General features: G+C 50.3%; 2 protein-coding genes across 2 annotated transcripts in view; one reads left to right on the top strand and one right to left on the bottom strand.

The window, feature by feature from the left end:
- Nucleotides 1-1,187: 1,187 nt before the first annotated feature.
- SMIM41 (small integral membrane protein 41) overlaps nucleotides 1,188-25,674 on the bottom strand; it is a 100,342-nt gene continuing 75,855 nt past the window's right edge. The window contains exon 3 of the mRNA XM_059185288.1: nucleotides 1,188-1,458. The gene's annotated coding sequence lies outside the window, so the exon portion shown is untranslated. The remainder of the gene's footprint in view (nucleotides 1,459-25,674) is intronic.
- LOC131839762 (N6-adenosine-methyltransferase TMT1A-like) lies at nucleotides 3,661-4,537 on the top strand. The gene is made up of 2 exons (XM_059187489.1): nucleotides 3,661-3,669; nucleotides 3,992-4,537. Exons 1-2 carry the CDS (start codon nucleotides 3,661-3,663, stop codon nucleotides 4,535-4,537), a joined length of 555 nt encoding a protein of 184 aa, XP_059043472.1.

The raw sequence follows: 25,674 nt of genomic DNA on the forward strand, positions 1-25,674 counted from the left end.
ACTTCCACTTCTCCCCTAGAGCCTGGCCTGAGAGATCTTGGGCACAACACTGATCTTGGTCACCTTGTGACCCTCGACAAGTCACTGCTGCTCCCTGGGCATGTTTTCTTCACCAGAGAAGAAATCCCTGGGTTCCACCAGTGGGGAGGGAACTGGGAGGACATTGCAAAGAAGAAAAGGTCTTCAGGCTTACCAGGCTTCAGCAACCCCCACCCCCACACACTCCCACCCCCCACCCCCCCACGTTGAGAGGCATTTCCCTGTTCCAGGGCCCGCCCAGTATCCAGCCCTCAGCCTCCCCATCCCCTCCCTGAAACATTCCTGGCAGTTCCAGCCCTGCCTGCCCATCTCCTCCGGTCTCTGCATCTACCGGCCAACACCATGGGCCCACTCCGTGCCAGGCCGCACACAAACACCCTCGGTAGGGCTTCCTGGGAGCTCACATTCCTGTCTGCAGGGTGCACGGCACAGGGGGTCATCTCAACTCCCTCTGCTGCCCCAGCCTCAAGGAGACCCCTTAAGGCATTCTGGGCAGAATCTTTTTTTTTTTTTTTAAGATTTTATTTATTTATTTGACACAGAGAGACAATGAGAGAGGGAACACAAGTAGGAGGAGTGGGAGAGGGAGAAGCAGGCTTTCCGCTGAGCAGGGAGCCCGATATAGGGCTTGATCCCAGGACCCTGGGATCATGTCCTGAGCTGTAGACACTTAATGATGGAGTCACGCAGGGGTCCCTGGCCAGAATCTTCTAACAAGATAATCCTCAACGCTTTTCCTAGTCATCTTCTTCCTGCCTAGAGGCTCACCCCATCTCTGCAGTGTTCTGTCACACACACACACACACACACACACACACACACACACACACCACATTCCCTGGCCCTCCGGCTCCCAGCCTGGCTTCCAACCTCGCCCTCTGGACCCCAGCAAGGAACCAGCAAGCAGCCGGGCCTCACGAAAACACGGTGGTCTTACAGCCCCTGCAGGGGGAACAGGCTGCTCCCCTCCAGAGAGCCAGTGGGGGGGTGCCGGGGTCAAGGAGGGGTAGTCTTTGCCTCCCTGCTACACTTTAGAGCCATGACTCATGTCCATCCCCTGAAAACACAGCCTCTCATTCCTCAAGAAGATCTGTTTTCGGTACCTTAGATGTTTGTAATCATAACAAAAAGCATTTCACATTTCCACATAGAATGTAGTACCTTTTTTTATGCCAAATAATGAAAGACAAGAAAGCGAGGTAAAGGACAGCCAGCAGGCTGCTCTCCTGAACACACGAATCCATAAGCAAAAGACAAAGGTTGCAGCAGGAAAGTGGGGAACAGACAGAGATAGCAAGAGCTAGCGGTCCTTCCAGAGTGCTTCCTCCGCCGGTGCCGGGCCTGTCTGCAGGCACACCGCCTCTGTGAACCCAGGCGGCTCCCACCACAACTCCTCGGCACAGCGTGATCATCCCCATCCTAAGAAAGGAGACAGAGACACAACAAAGTTGAATAAATGCCCAAGGTCACACAGCGAAGATGTCGAAAATCCAGGATTTGAACTCTGGCAGTTTGAGCCACTAGATTGCTTACAAATAAAGAAAAGGAAAGAAAATCAAATAGCAAACATGGAAAAAAAAAATGCTCAACATCACTCAAAGGATTACGGCAAGTGGCGCCTGGGTGGCCCAGTCAGTTAAGCGTCTGACTCTTGCTTTCAACTCAGGTCATAATCTCAGGGTTGTGGGATCGAGCACCCCACCCCCCAACCACATCACGTCGGACTCAGTGCTCGGCAGAGAGTTGGCTTGAGGATTCTCTCTCTCCCTCTCCTCCTCCCTTGATTGCATGTTGTCACTCTCTCTCTCTCTCACTTTCTCTCTCAAATAAATAAGTAAATCTTAAAAAAAAAAAAAAAATACAACAAGAAACAATGAAAGGCCCTTGTCCCTTGTCACCTGTCACACTGGTAGCTACAGAGCTTGATGTAGCTAACTACATGTAACTGATGGCGAGCGTGCAGGTCTTGTCCCTTGTTCATGGGATTGTCCACTGGCACATCCTCTTTGGAGGGCTGGTAGGCTTCGCTCTCAAAATTAAAGTCATTTGCCCTTCCTTCAATAAACAAGACAAATGAAATGAATACACTTGTTCTTACTAAGTACTTCACTGCCAGAAACTTATCCCACAGATGCTCTCACCCAAAGAGCTCACATGTGTTCTCTGCTGCCATCCTTTTCCATAGGTGAAAACCAGGCAGTGACACAAATGCCCCTTAGTGGAAGGAGATTAAATGGATTAAGTTACATACATTCAGGACATCTGGGTGGCTTGGTTGGTTAAGCATCTACCTTCAGGACAGGTCATGATCCTGGGGTCCTAGGATTGAGTCCCACATTGGGCTCTCTACTCAGCAGAGAGGCTGCTTCTCCCTCTCCCTCTGCTTGTGCCCTCTCCTTGTCAAATAAATAAATAAAATCTTTTTTTTTTAAAGTTAAATACATTCAAGGGGTGCTATTTATTGAAAAAAAAGCTAAAATGAAATCCTTTCTAGCTGACTGAGCTTTTGCCTTTACATACTGATTGCACAGATCACTGCTATTTTATAAAACCCAAAAGGCTAGTGCCATCCAACATTACCACCTTCCCCCCTCCCCTGTGGCTGGTCCCCCACCAGCCCCACAGTCACCTCCTGACCTCCTGGCCACTCCCTCCCTCTTACTCGGACACCTGGTTCCGGGGGCTCCTTTCCAGCCTGGCACCCCCGCTCTCCACCCAGCATCTTAACCTGACCCTTCCTTAACTCCTCAATTCCACCTTCACATCCATCCTTTTCCTCTTATCTCTGCACGTGGCCACGCTCTAGAACCTCACCTGCCACATCTCAGGAATGTCAAACACTGGTCTCATCCTATGGAGCCAGTCATAACCGTCCCACTCAGCAGACGGGTTCTTCTGCTGTGCCAGCATCCCCAGGCATGAACCCCATTTTTCTGTTTTCTCCCCGCCTGTTACACCCGCCCCCGACTTCCTTTCCAGCCTGGGCCCCTTACTCCTCTCAGTCTCTGAGCTCTTACCCTTCAGTGTCCTCCACCTGGACAAACCCCCAGCCTGGGTCAGGCTCAATGCTGAACTCTGCTTGAGTTCCCAACCGCACAGCCTCGGCAAATACCGTACCCTCAAGATGTGGCATCACCACTCGTTCCCAGTCCCCAGGCTCAGCTGCATCCTCCCTGCTCCTGGGCACCTCTCTCTGCCTTTGGTCAACAAGTTTTGCAGTCCCCCTAGTTGCTACGGCAAAGCTTCTCCACTCTCCCCCTGTGTTCCATCCTACCCCCTCCGCCCTTGCCTTCAACAATGTAATACAATAATCTTCCTCACTGAGAAAATCGGGCTTTCTGGTAAAAACTCCTTCCCTTCCCTCCTCCACCCAAACTTAGCTCCGCACCCATCTTTCTCTTCCTTCCTCCAGGTTCTAAGGACAGACTCTCTCTCCACTGGGACACTGGCCTCCCTCAACACCTCAGCGAGAACATTCCTTTCACTGGTCACTACTTCTGAAGACCATCACCTTCTCTTTCTCTTCTCCCTCTGCCTGCCTTCCTGTTTGCATGCACTTCACTGGGGCTGTGGGGACACCATCCCCATGTCAGTGGGCAGAGGCTCGAATGGGATGAGAACATGGAAACCGTGAGTGCCAGCTACAATTTCTCACGAAGTTTGGCTGTAAGAGAAAGCAAAGTGGGAAGGTAGCTTGCATGGAAAGCAAGCTAAAGGAACGGATTTTTATAGGCTGGAGAGGCTCAAGCCTGCAAGTTGGTGGAGGAAAAGGAGATAGACCATAAGGAGAGAGGTTAATTATGAGGGGGTGGGAGGAACTCCTTAAGGGGCGGGTGGCTTTAAGGGTCCAGGTGGGACTGGCCTTGGCGCAGAGGAGAAACACCTCTGTGTGGCGGAAAGGAGCTAAAGATGGACAAGGATATAGATACTCAGGGGCGCCTGGGTGACTCAGTCGTTAAGCACCTGCCTTTGGTCCCCCACGTTCCTGCTGAACTTTCTGAGCTTGTGGAACTGGATATGCAAAAAATGGTTCCCCCACTTCATGCAGAGGTTCACCGTGATCTACAAAGAGCAGATGGCAAGCAAGAAGCGGGAGCTCTTCGGCAACCTGCAGGACTTTGTGGGCCCCTCTGGGAAGCTGTCCCTGCTGGAGGTGGGCTGCGGCACTGGGGCCAACTTCAAGTTCTACCCGCCTGGATGCCGGGTGACTTGGGTTGACCCCAACCCCAACTTTGAGAAGTTCTTGATCAAGAGCGTTGTGGAGAACCAACACCTGCAGTTGGAGTGCTTCATGGTGGCCTCAGGGAAGAACATGCCACAGGTGGCCGATGGCTCTGTGGACGTGGTGGTCTGCATCCTGGTCCTGTGCTCCGTGGAGAGCCAGGAGCGCCTCCTCCAGGAGGTGCATCAAGTGCTGAGGCCAATGGGAGAGACCCATCTTCACTACGTGCTCAGTGGGACACCTCTGGGCTTCAGGCACAGCTCCCACGAGGGGTGACCTTAAGCAAGTCCCTTCACTTGTTCCTTTAACCACTTATATATTCAGTAAACATTTGGATAGAGTGCCTGGGTGGGTCAATCAGTTAAGGGTCTGCCTTCTGCTCAGGTCACGATCCCAGAGTCCTAGGATTGAACCCCCCCATCAGGCTCCCTGCTCAGCAGAGTCTGCTTCTCCCTTTCCTACTCTTCAGCATGCGCTCGCTCTCTCTCTCTCTCTCTCTCTCTCTCTAATAAATCTCTCTCTAATAAATAAATAAAATCTTAAAAAAAAAAAAAAGATTTGGGAAATGTTGACTGTGTGCCACAACCCAGTATGTCTAGGGAGATCACTTCATCTCAGAGAGGTCAGATGACTTGCACAAAGGCAACCAGTTCACAGAAATGCCAGATACAACTGAACTTTAGGCACCTTAACCTTGAGGTCAAGAACCAGGCCAGAGATTTCATCATCTCTGGTGACTTCAAACCCGGTGTCTTCTAACTCCCTTCATAGAGTCTGTCTCCTAAAGATGACAAGAATGAACCCACCACAGGGCATGCCAGAACATCGCCCTTCTCCGGCAAATGTGGACCCATAAGTATGCAGATAACTATCTCTATTTATGGCGCATGCTCAGTTTCTCCTGTGGGGCTCAGGAAGTCTCTGCATGCCATTCTCTGGGCTTTTTCTCTAGTTAGTCATTATTCATTTGTGGAAGAATGAAAAATCACCCTGGGGGAAAAAAGGAAGAATTGGGGAAAGTTTCTTTAGAGACAGGGCAAGACCTTGCCCCTGTGAACACTGTTAATTTTTCAGTGTTTCTTGCTCTGTTGTCTTTAATTTTAAAGGCAATTGTTCAGTGCATCCCAACTGTTCAAAAGAATGGAAAATCAAAGAACATGGAAAGGGAAAATGTAAGTTCTCCCTTACTTCCCTAAATTCCCGCACATATCCCATAGGTCGTTACTATTAATAGGTATCATTCCAAACTTTTTTTTAAGATTTTTCTTTTTTAAATACCTTCCTAGTATTTGGGAATTTGTCTACCTATCTCAAGTTTACTAACAGTTACTGTTATATTTCAAGTTATAGTTCAACCTGTACTTCACTATCAACACACCAAAATTATATAGTTCAATGACTTCCCTCAACTTTGAGCAACCTCTACGGCTTTCCTTCCCTAGACTTATCCCCTCTTTCCTCTCCACCCCAACAGTATGTCCATCTCATAGCCCAGGATGGGTCAATGGGTAACCTGAGTTTCAACCTGTTACTGAGAATTTTCCCCCTTGGGTTCTGTTTCAAAGATCTTGTCTAATTTATAACACAACTTAGGATCCATTTATCATCACCCATCAATTTGTTACAGATTTTACTAGATTTCTTGCTCTCCACTATTTCACATTCTCTTTGTCTACCCCTATCGTGAGGTATTTTTGTGTTTTTTCAAATTTAATTTTCATTTGTCTTAACCACCTTCTTTGTTTTAAAATTTTATTTATTTATTTGACAAGAGACACGGTGAGAAGAGAACACAAATAGGGGGAGTGGGAGACGGAGAAGCAGGCTCCCCGCTGAGCAGGGAACCCAATGCTGGGCTCCATCCCAGGACCCTGGGATCGTGACCTGAACCTAAGGCAGACACTTAACAACTTGAGCCACCCAGGCACCCCTTTATTAACCACCTTCTTGAGTCGTTTCTTAAGAAATTGTTCATGGATGGAGACATCCTTGCAGATCTGAAAATGTCTGTCTCCTCCCTCATACTTCAGAATATTTTGGCCAAGATTCATAGATCTGAGTCTTTTCCCCAGAAGTGGTAGGCACTGTTCCACATTCCTGGGGCTTTTCAAGTTGTGAAAGTCTAATTCTCTTTCTCTGTCCTTTTCCCGTCACCTGTTTTTGTGGTTTCTTGTTTTTACACCTGGATTTTTTTTAGGATTTTCACTTTGTTTTTCTTTTTAAGTTCTGAAATTCACCAGGATATGATGAGGTATATAGCTTGTTTTTATTAATCTTGGTAGGCTCATTATCCTGGGATCCACTTCCTCAGTGCAAGGAAAGGACTCAGCCCTGGCCACTCCACAAAAATTCTGGAAAGAAGCCCCCTAAACCTACTGATGATGGTCGCCCCAGAGAAGATCCACTCTGTTTAACTGAGCTGGGACAGAATTGTTCATACCTGGGGACCCCAAAGAGCCTAGAATAGAATCTCTCTCCATAGAGTCCTGTCTACCCACCACTTGCAGCAGCCTGAAGGGAGGACACCATGGTGAAAATCAGAACCAGTGCCTCCTACTGGGAAAAATGTATGGGAACAAGTCGGGTAGAACTGAATGTGCCCCAACAGAGAGACTTCTATGAGGATTCAATGACACATTGCTAAGAATGATCTGGGAATAAGAGGTTTGGGCAACTAAATAAGAATCCTGTGTTTAAAATTCAATAGGGGAAATGAAAAGTAGAACAAGGGCAACTAGGTGGCTCAGTGTGTTGAGGGTCTGCCCTCAGCTCAGGTCAAAATCCTTTGATTTTGTTATTTTGCTAGAGTGGCTCACAGAACTAAGGAAAACACTTAGTTTACCAGTTTATTAAAGAATATGATAAAGATACATACGAACAGCAAGACAGGACAAAGAGCAAAGTCTTGGAAGGTCCTCAGTCCAGGAGCTTCTGTCCCCATAGAGTTGGGGTATGTCACCCTCTCAGTACGTGGATATGTTCATTAACCTGGGAGTTCCCCAAAACCCCTACTATTGGGATTTTATGGAGGCTTCTCATGTAGGCACAATCAATCATTAACTCCATTTCCAGCCCCTCTCCCCTCTCTGGAGGATGTGGGGGTGCTGAAAATTCCAAATTTCTAATCATGGTTTGGTCTGGTGACTGGCCCCCATCCGGGAGCCATCGAGGAGCCCATCCAAAGTTGCCTCAATAGACTAAAAGGTGCTCCTAGTGCTCTTATCACTTAGGAATTTACAAGCGTTTTAGGAGTCCTGTGTCAGGGACAGGTCCAAGACCAAATATTAGAACAAGAGATGCTCCTAATGTTCTTGTCCCTTAGGAATTTACAAGGGTTTTAGGAGCCCTGTGTTAGGGACAGGGTCAAAGACCAAATATTAAATAAGAGATGCTCCTAAGTTCTTGTCACTTAGGAATTTACAAGGGCTTTAGGAGTTCTGTCCTGGAAACTGGGGGCAGAGACCAATATACACATTTTTTGGTATTACCTCACAGTTAGTTACAACTTGTTTTTCTTTCTAGCTTCCAGAAGTGTTCTACGATCATCTCCGTTGCTGTTTTCTTTGTCTTATGGATAGCCAGTTCTGCTGTGCCATGACATACGCATTCCTAAAAATTACCACACTATGCAAAAGCATGCAACACAACCACAAGGCTTATGGGCAAAATAGTCGGGTTAGGGAGACCATACTAAGAAACATCATCAGTGACACATTAAAAAAAGATAGAAACCTAATGAAAAGAGTAACACAGTTTTACACCTATTTAACTCTTAAGAAGTTCATAATGACTACCATAAATCAGGCATTTTATCCGGCAAGAGACTAAGTTTGCTTGTGGACATGGGCATCAGATGAGTCAGAGCTTGTCAGTTACCATGAAGTTACTGTGAGTTACTGACAGGAGGAGGGTGATCTGAGGTCCAGGGAAGGGTGGTACCACCTGGCAAGGAGGCGGGCAGCGGGTACGTGTCAGAGTTGTTTGCATTTTGTGTAATCCTCCGTGACTCCTTTAGACTGGGTGCTGTTTTCAGCATTCACCCACATTCCTCACACACAAAATTGTGCGTAAGGAAATGCAAAATTCACACTACGCAGATTGACCCATAATATACCAATCATGTGGAAACCAGCTCTCATTTTCCAAATAACCAGCTATATTTATATCTAAATAAATTTTTTTTAATAAACAAGCCTCACTGCATTCTTACGAGTTTCCAGAAGGAAGCAGAGTTAAATATGTGTGTTCCATCTACTAGATTTAACTAGGAGCTTTTTTTTTTTTTTCCCACCTGAGTTTTGCCCACAAGTAGCCAGTGGGACTTCGGGACCAAGGACTGGTGATTCTATCTGCAACTCCCCTCTGGTCTGCACAGCATCTGATCTTCATTTGGTGCTCACTTAGGTTCATGAAATGGAGCTGAAATGAAGGCTATTGTGGAACCAGGTCAGGCTTCAAACACAAAATATTTGTGGACATTTATGAAGACAGACTATTTTAAATAGATTCCCCTCCAGGAGACCCCGGTGACTTCAAGGAACGGACAAGAGCCAGCTGTTCCAGCTGCAATTTCTCCTGTCCGAAGTGCCTCAGCCCAGCGAGACACATTCTATTTGAAACCTGACAAGAGAGCCCCAGAATGCTCTGGAAGAGGCCGCCTTCTCTCAGCCAACATGGCAGCTCCCACAGGCGCACTGGCGGGGGATCTTCCCCGTATCTGCGTGTACGCTGACGTAGGGCGAGAGCCTGGAGACACCCCACTAGCCTCTGTGTGCTGGGGCTCAAGGCCTGCCCTCTGTCAGTCAGACTCCGATAAGGAGACAACAGTCACACGGGGAGTGATGAAGCCACGATGCAGCCGAGTCTCCCAGTGTTGGGAAGACTGCCAGCTGGATTCAGCTGCTGATACAGGAAGGCCCCGTGGCAGGCAGGGTGAAGGCTGTTGTGAGGCCAAGCTCCCAGGGAAAGCGAAAAGCACAGAAAGCAAGCACCTTCCGGGCTCCCTCTGGCGCCCCCTATTGGTAGAAGCTAACAGAGCCGGTCAGCAAAGCCGGTCCCAACCCCAAAACACAAAGGCGAGTATTAGGTGTGATGGTTGGGCGCTAAGACCCAGTAAGGAAGTCTTTCACAGCTGTCAGCTGGGAATCCCATCCACCCCACATCATTTCTCCTGAGCTGAGGAAGCCAGCCCATTACTTTGTTATTTTCCGCCCACATCACCCCTCAGCCTTTCAGTGAGAGCCTCACTGACACAGCCCCTGAAACCATCAGCTGTAGTCATGGGTTGACTTAACTGAGATACCTTGGTGTTGGATTTCTGGCTGAGTTGTACAATAAAAATGTCTCGGTATCTTCTGTTCCTGCCATCATCCCTGATATACAGCAGGTACCCCTGAAATGTTTCTTAACTAAAACCAAATGTATTCACATGTAGGCTAATTAAATCAAGATGCTTTTCTGCCTATTAAAGTATCGGCTATCTTTTGAAATAATAATATGCCAATATTGTTTGAGTATGGAATTCAGATGAAGTCAGCCCCTTAGAAAAGAATTAGCGGGGATGCCTGGGTGGCTCAGTCAATTAAACGTCTGCCTTGGTTTCAGCTCAGGTCATGATCTTGGGTTTCTAGGATGGACCTGAGCCAGGCATCTGACTCCACGCTCAGCGGAGGGTCTGCTTCTCTCACTCCCTCTGCCCCTCCCCCTGTTCATGTGCTCTCTCTCTCTCTCTCTAAAATAAATAAACCTTAAAAAAAAAATTAGTGAAAAACCGTATCTACGAAGATGTTCATTGTTGTTTATATATTGTTTATATAGCCTGAGAGAGGGAGAGAGGGAAGGAAGCAGCCCACAGATTCTACAATAGGGGAATAGTTGAGTAAGTTATGAAACAGTCCCTCCTGAGTATAAAATGCCTTCATTTAAAATAAGAGTTATGCAGAGTGTTGTAATAGAAACAAAAATATTTGACTTTCAGAGAGGGTGGAAAGAGAGACACATGGGTTCCAGTCCTAGAAGAATCATTTTGCGCTGTTTCCCTGAGCCTTGATTTCTTTATCTCTAATATCAGAAGAAGAGCTACTTTGCAAAATCACATTAAGGATTAAATGAGACAGAGAAAACAATGTGTGCAGAGCCTGGCACACACTGGTATTTCATAAGTAGCGAATGTTTTTCTTCTTACGTTCAGTAAACATGCAGGAAGGGAAGGTGTAGAATTTCAGTTCTAATTATATTTAAAAGAAAACTGATGCACTGGAGAAAAACTGAAAAGAAATATGCTAAAGTCCTAAACAATGGTTCTATCCAAGTGGTAAAATTATAGATGAAGTTTCTCTTTCTGTTTCCTAAGTATCAATTACATAGTTTGGCACTTTAAAAAATGGCAAAATATTTATCATTTTTTAAAGACAGGTTTTGAGGGCACCTGGGTGGTTCAGTGAGTTAAAGCCTCTGCCTTCGTCTCAGGTCATGATCTCAGGGGATCCAGCCCCACGTCTTCGTCGGGCTCTCTGCTCAGCAGGGAGCCTGCATCCCCCTCCCTCTCTCTTTACCTGCCTCTCTGCCTACTTGTGATCGCTGTCTGTCAAATAAATAAATAAATCTTAAAAAAGAAAAAAAAAACAGGTTTTGAACAAAACCTTCCAAAGATCAGAAAAAAGCCATAATTTACTGGCCAGCAAAAAAAGTTCAACATGCTGCCTGCCTACCTACCTGCCTTTCTTCCTGTACAGTTCAGTCCTGGTGCTATTAGATGGGGAAAGCAGACCAGGGTGTGGTGGGGGGGTTTCCTGTCCCAGAACAGAAGATGGCATCTGGGAACAGTGGCCACAAAGTGAGATCGGTTGTACACACAGAGGAAACTAGAATGAACAATGCAGTACTGAGATTAAAAGTGCAAGTGTGGACCTGTGGCCTTCAAGATAAATAGATGAAAATACACAGATTTATTTTTTTTAAGATTTTATTTATTTATTTGACAGACAGAGATCACAAATAGGCAGAGAGGCAGGCAGAGAGAGAGGAAGGGAAGCAGGCTCCCTGCTAAGCAGAGAGTCCAATGCAGGGCTCAATCCCGGGACCCTGGGATCATGACCTGAGCCAAAGGCAGAGGCTTTAACCCACTCAGCCACCCAGGTGCCCCGAAAATACACAGATTTAAACCATGTCTGTGTATATACATATATACACATACATATATATACATATATTCCCTAACTCTCTCCACTGATGATGTTTGAGATTCTTTAAAATATTACATTTACTTGATATATATTTCCATTAAAAGTCTCTTTCTTCGACATTGTCCACTACCTGAACAAGTTTTAAAATCACTGGTCTGGAATGTTGGTCTAGAGTGTTGGAGCTTGAAGGCAACCCTCTATCCTATCTTAAGGGTTTAAAAATCACTGGCAAGATTTCAAAAGCTATTAGCCCAGATATGTTTTCCAAATACCATTCCTCCCAAAAGGAACTAAAGTTCCTTGGAGAAATGGCTAATTCCAATGCTGTCTGGCAAGGATATCACAAGATGAGTCCAGATCATTTGTTCCAGAAAGTTCCCCTCAAGAACAGAGGAGATATATCAAAAGAACACTAAAGCCGGCTTGAAGAAGCAGCCACTGACAAAACCGGGACTATCCGAGCATCAAAATAAATAAACAAAATAGGAATCCCTGAATCTATACTAATAAATATAAATAAATGAATAAATAAATGTGAAGAAGAGAAACAATTTTTTTCCGTGCAGGAGATCCTAAGCGACAGATGTAGAAGCAATCATGGATTCGGCAGACATCATAGTCATAATTAAGCCAGAAACATCAACGATGCTAGAACGAACAGGAGATCTGATGAGGCTCGGGACATGTACACAGTCTCAAAGTATCTCTCCACAATGCCATTTTAATTACAAAGGGGGAAAAATAATTTACAGTGGAGGAAGCTGGAAGATACCATCTGAACCCAGTTATCAAGTGAACGGCACCAGAAAAGGGATAAGTTGCAATCTCACAGCACGTGATGGGATGCGGTCATTTCTGTGATATTCCTGCCAAAAATGCAGAACCCAAATCTAAACACGACAAGACAGCAGACAAGCCAGAACCGAGGGACATTCTACAAAATCACTGGCTTATTATCCTCAGAAGTGCCAAGGTCATGAAAATCAAAACTAAGGAGCTGTTCCAGGCTGAAGGGAACCAAGAAGATTGACAACTAGCTCACGATTCTGAATGGGGTCCTTTTGCTATAAAGGACATTATTGGGCAACTGGTAAAACTTGGATGGGGTCTCAGAGTTAGATGGCAATAATGTATCCATTGTAATCTCCTGATTTTGATGGATATCTTATGGCTAAGAGAGAGAGAGACTGCCTTTGTTTGTAGAAGATACACATGAAAGTATTTGGGGGTAAAGGAATCATCAGGTCAGCAACTAACTCTCAAATGGTCAGAAAAGATAAATTCTTGGTACTGTTCTTACCACTTTTCCATACATTAGAGATGATTCAAAAGAAAGTAAATCCAAAAAGTTTATTTCAGCCGTGGCTAAAAGCTATGACTCTTTCTTTATCTCACTAAAAACAGACTGTAGCCAGTTTGGTCGGCCAAACCCGTTCATCCTGATGGTCTGGAACAGGCTGCCAGGCGTGGGCTGGGCAAACAGTTCTCTGTCCAGAGGATCAGACTGGAGGCTGGGTGAGAGAGGGCTGGAATGGCAGCTTGAGCCATGGTTTGCACAAGGAGCCTCAGCACCAAGCATTCGGGAGGATATTAGAAGCTATGGTCTCTAGGGCTTGGGATAGGAGGAGAAGCAAGCCAGATTCCTTCCCACACACCACTAGGACCAAGCTCATCCTAATGGGCCCCAAAGGCCCAGGGAAGAGAAGGGGAGAGGGTGAGAGAGAGAGAGGAGAGAATATAACCTTTGACTTCTGGTATTGTCACACCGTTGACACATCGGTATGTATTTAATCCATAAAGTCATCAAATTCTGTTTTCCTTGGACCTCCACGCCAGTTTCCTGGACTGTGTCCCCAGCAGGAGCAGGCAGGGGCCCTGCTGGGGCAGTAGCCCGAGAAGCCAGGAGAGGGCTGCTGAAAGCAGGTAGTCTAGCTGCTAGTCACTGAGGGATTATGAGGTTTGTTTATATCCACCCAGCAAAATTGCTGCTTCATTTTTTTTTTTTTTTTTGCATACCATAGGTTTGGTATCTTCCCCAAAATAGTTCTGCAAATTTCATAAACAGGAAAGAAAGAAACCTTTGTCAATGCCTCCTCAGTGCACATGTGAGCCGCTTTAAGGCCAGAGCTAATGGTAAGACAACCTCTCTGCACTTTTTCCACTCCCTCCCAGTCCCCAACAAGGACTGGTCCACAGCAGGTGCTTGGTGAATGATTCTTTTTCTGCCTATGTTTCAGTTGACTTTCTTCCTGTCAGGGTGGCATGTCACTATACCACTTCCCTCCATTCTTCCACCTGTAAAGGTTATCTGAGGCACCTCGTCTTAAATCCCATCACCTATGTGAATGCCTAGCATGGTGTGTTTAGTGACTGAGACATGGATAAGCCATAGTTAGCTGCCCTAAGAAACCTAAGAGCCCTAAGTTCTGGCTGTCAGAGAGAAGAAGCCAAGCATTGTGGGATACGAGTAGTGTGGCGGGGTATACAAATAGTGTGGCTAAAATATTGATTACTGCAAGGCACGGAGACCCTCCTCCGCACTGTGGCCCACCCACATGGGGCGCTGTCCGTTGTGCTGAATGGTAAGTTTGCAGCAACAAAGAAGGAGCGATCCCCTCCTCAGAGTCAGGAGTATAGGAGTGAGAGCTGACAGTATGGTTTCCCCATCCTAGATACTTGCCAAAGCCTGGAGAAAGCTCATCTGGGCCCTGATTGGAAACTGCTAGAATCTAGATCAAGAAGAGAGGTTGTCAGGGAACCAGGATGGGGCTCCAGATCTAGCAAGATGGATTTGGAAGCTCTGAGGTAGATGAGGGAGTCCTCAGGCTGGGCTCAGCCCCAGGGCTAGAGGTCCTGTAGCAGCAGCTGCAAAAGCAGCAGCCATGAACACAATGCCTTCTAGGGCTTGCCCAGGCCCTATTCAGACTGTTCTATCTGCAATGCATCTTCATATCACAGAGCCCGAATCAACAACACCTTCAGCCCACAGAGCTGAGGGGTGCTCCGTTCAGCCCCAGGGCCTTGCCTTTCCAGCCCTTGAGAACCAGTTACTGGCAGCGGACATCACATCCAATCGTGATAAGGTGGCAGCCAGGCACGTGTCTCTTCCTGCCTGGGTCCAGCATCTGACCCCAGTGTGACCCTTCTCCTCCCCAATCTGGTCCTGACTCATGCTTCCAGAATGGGAACCCGGGGATTCCTGCTGCCCAGCAGGAGATGACTCATAGCTGGTCCAGGGGTAACTGTGGAAGGGGCTCAGGGAGGAGACACCTGTCATTCCCTGAGCACATGCCATGTGCCACACTGCCTCATTTCATGGGTATACTGATCAGGGGGGATTTCTGCACTTTTTTTGACAAGAAGAAAGTGAGTTTCAGAAAAGATCATGCAGAAGTGAATCCAAAGGACAATCTCCCAGCACTAAGCACAGCCACCCACTTAGTCTCAGGGGATGGGACTCCCTGGGACGACACCCCTGGGCACTGCTATTTGCTCTTCCTTCCATAGCCAGCATCTATCCAGGGCTTCCTCCCTCTGAGTCCCTGAAGGCAGCCTGGAGAAGGCCCACCTAGCTCTGGAGGGGCCAGGCTTGGCTGGTGAAGGGGGCACCAAGACAGAGACCAGTGTTGTACTCCTTGCTGGCCCACTGCTCCAGCGCTGGGGGAGGGGGTCTCTGGTTGGGACTGGAGCCTCAGCTGGGCAGGGCTACACCCAGCAGGAGCTCCAGGGCTGAAGATGTGCTAGCTCTCCCCTGGCCTTGGCCTCAGCTTGCAGGGGGTGGGCAGGTGGGGGAGGCGGCCTCCTCTTGTTCCTGTGGTTTCAGGTTCATGAGTGATGTCAGGCGTGGGACTCACTGAATCTGGGGACCAGTTGGAGGCTGAGGCATTTCTTTAAAAGCCTATAAATCACTACTTCCCCTTTTAGCCCAGCCTATCCCTGGCCTGGGAGGACTCATCTTCACGTACACAAAGACAGCTTCCTCCAGGCCCTCCAGGATGCTCACATGTGGGCTCACAGAACCAAACGGACACCCTCCTAGAGGGCCTGCTGGCCCCCACCCCATGGTGAAAACAGGCCCACATCAGCCTAAACTCTACAGGCAGGCCTGTGTGACACAGAGGTGCTTGAGATGAACTGTGCTCTCTCTCCCTCATGCTTATAGTCATGTGTCTTCATGCTGCTCCTTTGCTCACCAGTGCCCCCCAGGCACCGATGAGCTCCCACCTGACATTCCCTCAAGCTTCTCCAAGTACCCCTGACACATGTGCCCTTCCACTACTTAACATGCCCTCACATGTACACGCTCGTGAGTACACAAGGGGCTTCCAGACAAAACTCAACAGAGCCCACATTCCACTCCCACATTCCTGTGTGCACTCTTTACTCGCACACACACAGACAGCAGGCAGGACATACACATTCGATTGCACTACCCCAACAGACCCACACATGCATACGTGAGTGTTTGCACACCAGTCGCACGCACACGCACATGCATCCACACACATGTGGCCTTGGGGATGCCTGGGGTGAGAACAGGAGTGGGGAGGGAGCCAAAGCTGGCAGGAAGCCACCATCCCCAGCCTGGCCCCAGGGGCTGTGGAGCGTGTGGCAGCAGCCCTAGCCCTGGGCTCCAAAGAGTGACAGCTGGCCTCAGGCAGCAGGTGGCACAGTAGGGCTGCCGGTGGCTGGCTGGTCTTCAGGAGGACAGGGACATTCTGGAGAGGAGACAGCCAGACTCCCTGTCTTACATTGGCTGACGTCCTGCCAAGATGGGCTCCAAGAGGTGATAATAGGCAGCTTGAACTCGGGAAGGGGAGAGTCAGAGACGGGACAAGTGAGTGGATGAGAACCTGAGCGAACAAGGAGGAGAAGAGAGCTAGAAAGGAAACCAAAGGCGCACCTGGGTGGCTCAGTTGGTTAATCGTCCACCTTCGGCTCAGGTCATGATCCTGGGGTCCCGGGATCAAGCCCCACATCAGGCTCCTCGGAGAGCCTGCTTCTCCTTCTCCCTCTGCCTGTTGCTCTGCCTGCTTGTGCTCTCTCTCTATCTCCCTGTCATATAAATAAATAAAATCTTTAAAAGGGAGGAAGGAAGGAAGGAAACCATAGAGAGAGAAGTAGGGGATGAAGAAAAAAGGTAGAATAAGGATTCATAGGGATGACTCGAGCCAGGAACTCCTCATGGGGGCCTCCCTTTCCTCGGCCAGAGCATCACTTGACTCCACTCACTCAGCGGTTCCTCTGGGGTACAGAGAAAGCTGGGGCCCCTGAGATGGAGCTGGAAGTCCTTCTTATTGCCTGAACAACCCCTACCCCCCGTCCCACTACAAGTGAGCATTTTTTCCTCCTATTCCTGGCTCTGTAGAGTCAGAAGACAAGCGGAAAAATGCAAAGATTTGGAGACTTTCAGAGCTAGGCTTGTCCAAGCTCCTCACCCTTTTATACCTAATCATCCCACCTCCCCTTGGAGGCCTCCCCTCCAAGCCCTGGGGGCCTGGGTAATGAGAAAGCAGCTCAGGTCACAGAGGAGAGAAGGAGATCTTAGCCAGGACCATGTTCACTGGTCTTAACCCTAGACACACCCCTAGACCCCTGTCCTGCAACCACTCCCAAAGCCCTCCAAGAGCTCAGTCATCATGCTCAGAGCCCACCTCGAGCCATTTTGTGGCTAATGAGGACCTATATGACCATGAGCTCTGCCCCTCCCTGTTCCTGTACCCTGGAACAAGGCCCAGGTACAGAAACAGTGTTCTTAATTGGATACTCCAAGTGGCAGGGAGAAAGGTGTTGCATTCTCCATCTCTCAGATGAGAGCAGTGACATTCTGAGAAGGAGCATGTCTTATCTAAGTCCTAGTGGAGCAGACTAGCCTTTGAGGTCTACAGGGAAGAGGTGGTATAGACAAGGCCATGGTCAGGATGCTGGCCAGCTCTTCCTCCAGGTCTGGCCCCCTACCTCAGCCCTCCCCCTCCAGCAAAGCCTGCCTCAGCCCCTGCCCCTCTCCCACCCACAAACCCTCCTGGGCTCCAACCCCCTTCCAGGGGAGTCCTACCCTACCCATGCCCCCACCTGTGCAGACCCACTTCAGCTCCCCTCACCAGATTCTTACTCACTCCACAATCATCCCATCCTCTACCCCTCCCTCGGAGCACCCCACCCCCTCATCACTCCTTCTTCCGTGAAACCAGACCATGAAGTCAGACCATCCCAGACTACCCATTCTCAGAGCACAGCAGTCCCTGTGTCTGACCACATATCCTCCCTCCCTAGGAAGCCTTCAATGGCTCCCACCTCCCCTTGAGACATAGCGCATACTCCCCAGCATGTGTATTTTACATAATAACCTGCATAATTTTCTGGGCTTATCTGCACCCACCCCCTGCCCAACACCCCCAGTGCCCTCCAGCCACACAAGTGCTCTCAGGTCCCTGGCTCAGTCTACAGGGCTCGACTAGGCCTCACTCCTCACCACCATTCTGGGCAGTTCGAGGGCAGCCCTCAGAGGTCCTAGAACCCATGGTGCTTCCCTCTCCAAATGCGTGTTTGAATACCCCGTTATGCAGGTGGAACTGCTCAATCTTTGCCAAATGACTATCCTCAGCATGTGGCACACCGCTCAGCACCTAGTAGGTGTTTTATAAAAATTGTGTAATAAGGGTTAGACTCTATTCCAGTGATGTTGTGTCTGCCCACTCCCCTCCACCAGGGCAGGCCAAGAAGATGCTGTTGTGGGGTGGTAGGGTAGGGTAGCTGGCAGCCAGTCTCCCTTCAGCCCCCCACCCCGTGCTCGCTCTCTGGACACTGAGTCTGCCCCTCCTCACAGGCTTCGCAAATGGCACAGGTCCACTACAGCTCCTGACCTCCCAAGCACCACACCCAGGAGACCTGGATCAACAGCCCATCGCATGCCTTGTCAACACCAAGCTCCCTGTGCACTTTGATCCCCTGGGACACTACAATGGGTGGCCAAGGGGGCCTGAGACTCCGCTCCCACCACCTGCCAGCAGGTCTCTGGGCCTCTGCAGAGCCCCCTAGGGGCCCCAAAGGATAACGTCTCCTTCTTCTTAAGAGCTCTCCCCTCGTTTACTTCCTGGAGCAGTTGAAGCACAGAGATGAGGCATGTATGTGGGTCCTGCCCTTGAGAAGTTTCCAAACTGCTAAGTGAGGAATGAGCCTGTCAACCCCAGACAGACCCAGGGACAGAACTAGGCCAAGAGGCAGGCAGACATGTGCTGTTGGATGACGACAGCCCACAGTTCTACTCCTCGTTAAGTACTTACTAAGTACAAGACTCCAAGCTGAGCAATTTATAGATGTTTTCGCATTCAAGCCTTCCCACAAGTCTATGGTGTAGGCATAATCCTTATTTTGTAGACTAGAAAAGGAAGCTCGGAGAGATCTAGGAATCTGTGAGGCATCACAGAGTGGGAGAGCTGAAGTTCAAATCCACATCTGCCAACTCAAAATAGGTGCCCTTCTTGCCCCATTTCATGGCCACCCCAAACCCGTAGGTGGGGGGTTTCCAAAAAAGCCTCAAGGACTCCTCACTGTCAATAACAGAACGTGTCCCAGCTGAGGTGCCACCCACCCTGCCCCTGCTTGCCTTCCCACCATCACCCCCGCCCACACCCACCACACCTCAGATTTCAATCTTGACATTCTCCAGAGAGAGAGCTTGCTTCTGCTATTCACTCAGCCTCAAATGCCTGCCCCATTTTACAGATTAGAAAACAGAGGATTAAGAAGGTGAAGTACCTAGCCCAAAGTCACACAGGTGGTTAGAACCCAGGCCATTAGGACATCAAGTAATAAAGCATTAATTTGTGTCACAGACAATCAGGGAATTGGAAGTAGCAGAATGTGCTGCTCATGGTGCCAAAGAAAGTAGAGGAGAAAGATTCAATGGATTCCAGAGTGGAGGGCACCTGGCTAAACCTTGAAGAATGGCAGGGTTCAGATGGGCTCACTTGAGAGAGAAAAGTGTAAGAAAAGTACAGACATGAGAGGAAAAAGAGAGGGAGAGGAAGGTGTGTCAAAATTAGGGAGGCAGTTGCCTGGGCGTCTGGGTCAGTTAAGCATCTGCCCTCTGTTTAAGTCATGATCCCAGGGTCCTGGGATCTAGTCCCTCATTGGGCTCCCTGCTCAGCGGGAAGCCTGCTTCTCCCTTTCTCCCTACAGCTCGCTCGTGCTCTCTCTGACAAGTAAATAAATAAAATCTTAAAAAAAATTAGGGAGGCAGTGTGGCATGGGGAAAGACACTGTGACATGGAGGCCTGGAGACCCAGTGTGTCCTGCAGATTACTATGGGATGTCAGATGAGACCCTTCCCTCTCTGGGGCATGCCTCTTTGTAAATGAAGGACCGATGAGCCCTGGTGTTCTCTAGAGTCCTACCAGGCCCCAGCATCCTAGAATTTTGACTGTGCATGTTGCTACTGGACCTTAACACCCAAGGTCTAACCGCAAGCTCACTAACGTGGGGCACAGACTTGGATTCCAAGAGCAGGCAGGCAGAAGCCACCAACATGGCCCCTGATAGGAACAGCTGAGGGTTGGTATCCCTCTTCTCCACACATCCATGCTAGAAGCATGTTTGGGCTCACCACAGTGGGTCCAGTCCTGAAACAGAGCGGTGAATGAGTCAAGGCGGAATTGTGGGCTCATGGGGAAGGAATGGGCTATGCCCTCCGGAGCTCCAAGCCCAGCCCCAATTCATCCCCGGGAAAGGGGAAGTAAGTGGGGGTACTTGGAGAAGGACCAGAGAAAATTTTCTGGGAGTCAGGGTGGGGATGTCAGGACCTGAATAAGTGGCTGTCAAGTTGGAGGCTGTTTGGGGAACAAGAATGGTCCCCAATGAAGACAGCACCCAAATAGAGACTACATTCCAGACCACTCTCCCTTGAGCGCCTGCAGTACAACACAGATGCCGCTAGAGGGCTCAGCGCCAGCCGGGGCACAAAGCAAAGCACTTAGACCCCCACCTCCAAACTGAGCCGGTCGGAACTCTCCTGCTCTTTGCAGGACATGCCCTCCGCGTACAAGCGACGTGGCCCTGGAAGTCGGAAGATCTTGCCCCCTCCCTTGCTCCCCCTTGCTGCAGGTCTGATGCAGCGGCTTCCTTTCTGACTCAGGAGGTACCCAACAGAAACAGGCCCACCCGCCTCTGCATTTCTGACTCCTGCTGTCTGGAATGTGAACTCGCCTCTTATCTTTCCTGCCTCTTTGACCTCCAACTCTTGCCCTCCGAGAACCCGTTCTTATTCACCACTGAAGACTCAATGAAGGAATGAGTGAACATTTGGGAGACCAAGTCACTGGATCCTCATGATGGATCAAAAAGCTGGAGACTCAGGAGCGAGTACCAGCTCTGCCATGTACCGGCTGCGAAAGCTTCGTCTGAGTTTCTGTGTTCTCCAGCGTCAAGGTGAAGACTACATAACCCCCTGCACAGTGCTGAGCACAGAGCCCCAAGTACACACAGAATAAGCCTTCGAGGAGGAGTGCTGCGCTTGTTATTGATATATGTCCTCCACTGGAACTCTTCCTCCCTCTGTCCCACTGGCCCATCTCTTGAAGTCTAATCTCGAGCCTTCGTGGCATGGCACAAGCCAGGGTTCCACTGTTGTTAGAATCTGAAGACTGAGGCAGACCAGACAACACTACACTAGCCACTTGGAGAAGCCACCTCCCTGAAAGGAGATGGGGCCAGGAGGGAGATTACAGGGGCGCCGGGCTCCGCCATGCACCTGCCACGGCTCCAGTGAAGATGAGAAACCTGCCAACTTACCCCACCCCATGATCTCATGGCTGTGCTTGCCAGGGGCTGGCTCAGAAAGCAGGTACTGATGGCAGGGCCCGGGCATGGAGCCCAAGGACAAGAAGGCGGGAAGTCTGCTTGGGCCAAAACAGAGCTTGTCCCCAAAGGGCTCGGATACAAGGTCCCTCTGGCCTCCCTGTGCTGCGTTTGGCCAGTGAACTTCCAGGCTCCTCTTCCCAGGGCCCCTCCCACTGCCCAATCCCCAGGGACAATGGATAAGAGGAGAGGTTCCCTCTTTCTCCCCAAGGGTCAGTCTCTTCTTGGCATCTCTTCCAGATCCTCTCTGCTCCAAACTGCTGGCCTCAGGCAGGATGCCACTGTTTTAAAGCGTGGAGTGTTGGGCGGGAGACAGATGGCCGAATCCTGTCATTCCTGAGGCTGCTGCAGGCACACATCTAAATGCCACTTTATAAAGTGAACACACAGCCCCAAAGAGATGCCTCTGTCCCAGTTTCGGGGCATCCCTGGGGGTGAGGACAGAGCAAGAGTCAACTTCAGTCCCCATGTTCTCTCGAGTCTTGTCCTCCACCACTCTTTTCCCAGCCCACCCCGAATGTGTCTCCCCAGAGCACCCCTCCACCTGCCACAAGATCCACAAAGTCCACAGCTGGAGTCAGGAGACCCCTCCACCCAGCCCTGGTGGACTAGGCTGCAGCTCAAAGAATGTAGCAAGGGGAGACCTGGTGTTGAGCCCAGGCCTCCCTGCTCCCAGGGGTGACCCTCAGGGTCCTGGACCTTCAGGCGCTCCCTTTGACTCTCGATTCAAAGGTGAAGCCCTCAGCCTGGGCCCAGAGCTCTGTCCCTCATGGTGCTGTTTCCGCTCCCTACCTCACTTTGGTCTCAGCCCAGGTCCCTACAAATCCTCCCTCTCCCCACCAGGGAGCTCCTCCCCAGCCCCTTCACCTTCGAGCAGCTGAGCCCTTCTTCCCTGCCCAGCCCCGTTACAGGGAGACACCCAGGGTCTCTATCTCCCCCACCCACTGCCCCAGCACCAGTGCCATGGTGTATCTGCTGCTCCTGCCCTGGACCAAGGCCTGGGATGTGCCTGTCACCCTCCAGGGAACCCCTGAAACCACAGCAGTGCTCTTCCTCCAACCCTGGATCTGTCCCTATCCCCCACCCCCACACATAGGCCATCCTCCCCTCCCTGCCCCTGCCCTCCAGGTCCCTCTCTATAAAGGAAGTGGGGAGACTGAGGCCCTTCCCGCTCAGGAGCTCTGTGAACCTGGGGCTTCTTTCCACTGCTCCCAGCCCATGCCCAGCCCTGAAGCAGCCAAGTGCAGAGTCAGACTGACCATGGGTCCACGGTCTTCCCATTAGCCCCCTGTCCCCTTGAGAAAGAGGCAACAGGCCTGATTCGCAGTTCCTGCACTTCTCAGAATCCCCCTCAGCCTCCCCAGAGGTTCCACACTCCTCCCTCATCTCTCTCCCCAGACATCCCCATGAGAAGACATCTGGACAGACCGCAGGTCAAACCTGGGCCAAACTCCTGGAGAGAGGACCTGGCTCGAGGCCACCCCATCTTCCCATGTCATTTCTAAGTGGCACCAAGTGGGCCGGGCAGGTGTGTGGCTGGGCAATCCCCACCCAGGAGTCAGGGCAGATTCCCAGGCCGGCAGGTCATGAGCCAGGGCTCTGGAGCATGGCTCCCAGGGACTGGCCAGTTCTGGAATGATGATGCTGGGGTGCAAGGTGCATGCTACTCCCTGTGCCTGCCTGCAGCCCAAGGAAAGCCTTGTCCCTCCCTAGCCTGGTCCACACACACCCCCACCCCACTCTGGGAAGCTTTCCCCAGCCAACCCCACCCAGCTCTTACCACCGCTTCTTCCGCGTCCCCTTGCCTCTTAGGTCCACCGTTTTCCCGGTATTCAGTTGCCCTTGGTTTACGTGTTGCTTTGCAAATGTTCTCATAAAGCTTCATATTCCGTGGTCATCACTAGCTGCGAGTCCTTCTCTCTGTTAATTAATTCCTATTTTGCTGGGACAGGAGTCTCAGCCCTTAAAACTACCAAGGAAGACTCTAGAATCTAAGTCCCATCCTTCTTCCTACAATTTTTTTTTCTCTCGATAATCAAGCATTTTCTCCAACGAAATTTCCCAAAATAAGCAGCTTCTCCCCACGTCCCAGTTCTTGCCTTGATTGCCAGAGAGGCCCCAGATAAGGTGGAATGGGGTGGGAACCTCTGAGGAGTACCTGGCAGAGGTCAGCTTTTCCTCAAGGGAAGCTTGTCCCTCTGGAGTGCTGCAAACCCTTCAGAGCTCCCTCTTCCTGGCTTCTGGAGCCAGGCATCATTTAAGTGGTTCCCCTAGCTATTAAATGGGCACAATAGTAAGAACACTTAAGATTATTTATTTATTTGACAGAGAGAGAGAGAGAGCAGCAGCAGGCAGAGGGAGAAGCAGGCTGCCCACTGAGTAGGGACCCCGACGTGGGGCTCCATCCCAGGACTCTGGGATCATGGCCTGAGCCGAAGGCAGACGCTTAACTGACTGAGCCACGCAAGCGCCCCAGTAAGAACACTTGGAAAGGGTAGTAGAGACCAGAGCTGATATTCGTAAAACTGCCTGAAGCAGGCACTTTCAGATGCCCATTTTGCAGAGGACAGTGTGAGTCACCTCAAGGTCACATACCCAGTGGAGGGGGTGTATTCATTAACCGGGAAAACCTTCAGTGAGTCCCCACTGAGCCCAGCAGGGTACGAAGCTCATCTGCTTATCTCGATATGAGAGCAGGAGGAGACAGACCTGGTGGGAACCACGGAGAGAATGGAGCTGGCTCAGAGCTGAGTGAGAGGGTGAAGAAAGGCTACAGGCTCACAGAAAGCCCCCAGCGGCCCCTCCCCAGCTCCCCCATCCAGTCAGGAAGGCTCCTGAGCTTCATTTCCATCCTAAGAGAAGGATCAGTAGGGTCAGCAAATGAGGCTTCAGGGGTGGGACACCACACGGGGTGGTTTGTCCTGTACCCTGTGAACTCCTGGGTCACCCAGACGCCCTCAATCTCCAGGGGAGACCCCAGACCAGAGCCTCCTGGGCACAGCGAGGCTGCTCGGAGGGGCCACCTGCCTTTACAGAAGAGAGGAGGGGCAGGGGGTCTGCAGGGGAAGAGCAGTCGCTCATCTATGGGAGCTGGCGCAGGTCAGGCTTCTGGGTTCCAGGGCACTTTGCGGGGAGGGGCAGCAGGGCGGCACCCTGCCCCGCCGGAGACAGAGACAGAGGGCAGGGCCCAGAGCTGGAGCTGCCCGCCCAGGAATGCCATCCACCAGCCACCATTCCCGGCCCACACCGGGCACCCCTAGGGCTGCGGGGAAGGGTGGGATCTGGGCTCCTCCCCACCCCCATCGACACCCAGTGGGAAATGTGTTGAGCTCGTCAACATCTCTCTGGCCACAGGCTGAGGGCTCCCATGACTCCTAAATGATGGGGCAGAAGCCAGGTCATTAGACGGCGGAGACTGTCATTAGCACGGGTGATGCCACCACCACACAGACAATGGCAAACAGTCATTAGCGGCTGTGTCACAGGGCTAAGGCAACATTGGCAGGGCACAGGGAGCTGGGCTGGGGGAACACGCGCTTGCACACGCACATGTTCACACACAGAGGAGAAGGGAGGCACACACACTCCACTCACAAACAGAAGAATGAGAAGATGTGAGTGGACACACATGCACACACCTCCATAGTCACACACTCAAAAGTTTACACACCCACGGAGGGGCACACATAGGTACACTGGCATGATCACACACTGGCATGTGCTTGCACACCTATGTGTTCACATGGGGACAATTGGTGCAACTGCACACTTACATTCTCCCTTGTTTATGCGGGGGTGCAAACAGACACACACTCTTACGTGTTCACACTCACATGTGGGAACATGAGCAGACACACTTGCACACTGACATGCTCACACCAAGGTGTGAGTAGGCACTTACTTATACATGTTCACACATTCACATAGATGTGATACACTCACACATTTTTACACTCACATGGGGGCACAAGGGACACATGTTCACACACCTACAGAGCCACACAATCATTCATACACATGAGGTATAAGATGAGCACACCTATAGGGACATGAGCAGGCACACTTACACACACAGGGGTATGCGTGGACACACATTCACACATTTGCACCCTCAAATGTTCACACACACACAGGCTGAACAGACACACAGCCCAGAGGGGCCCACAGGATCAGAGATGTTCCCCCACACACCAGATGCCCCCCCACACAGCCCTAGATCCTCCCACCATCAGGTACTCAGACCCCCAGATATCTCCCCACTGCCTTGAGAGGGACACACAGACCATCAGGGACCCCAGAAGAGACTCTCAGACACCCCTCCAATCCCCCCACCCCTCACTTCAAAGGACCAACACCCAGGATGGAGAAACCGCT

This window comes from Mustela lutreola, chromosome 8, assembly GCF_030435805.1.
Source record: "Mustela lutreola isolate mMusLut2 chromosome 8, mMusLut2.pri, whole genome shotgun sequence".
Lineage (NCBI taxonomy): Eukaryota > Metazoa > Chordata > Mammalia > Carnivora > Mustelidae > Mustela > Mustela lutreola.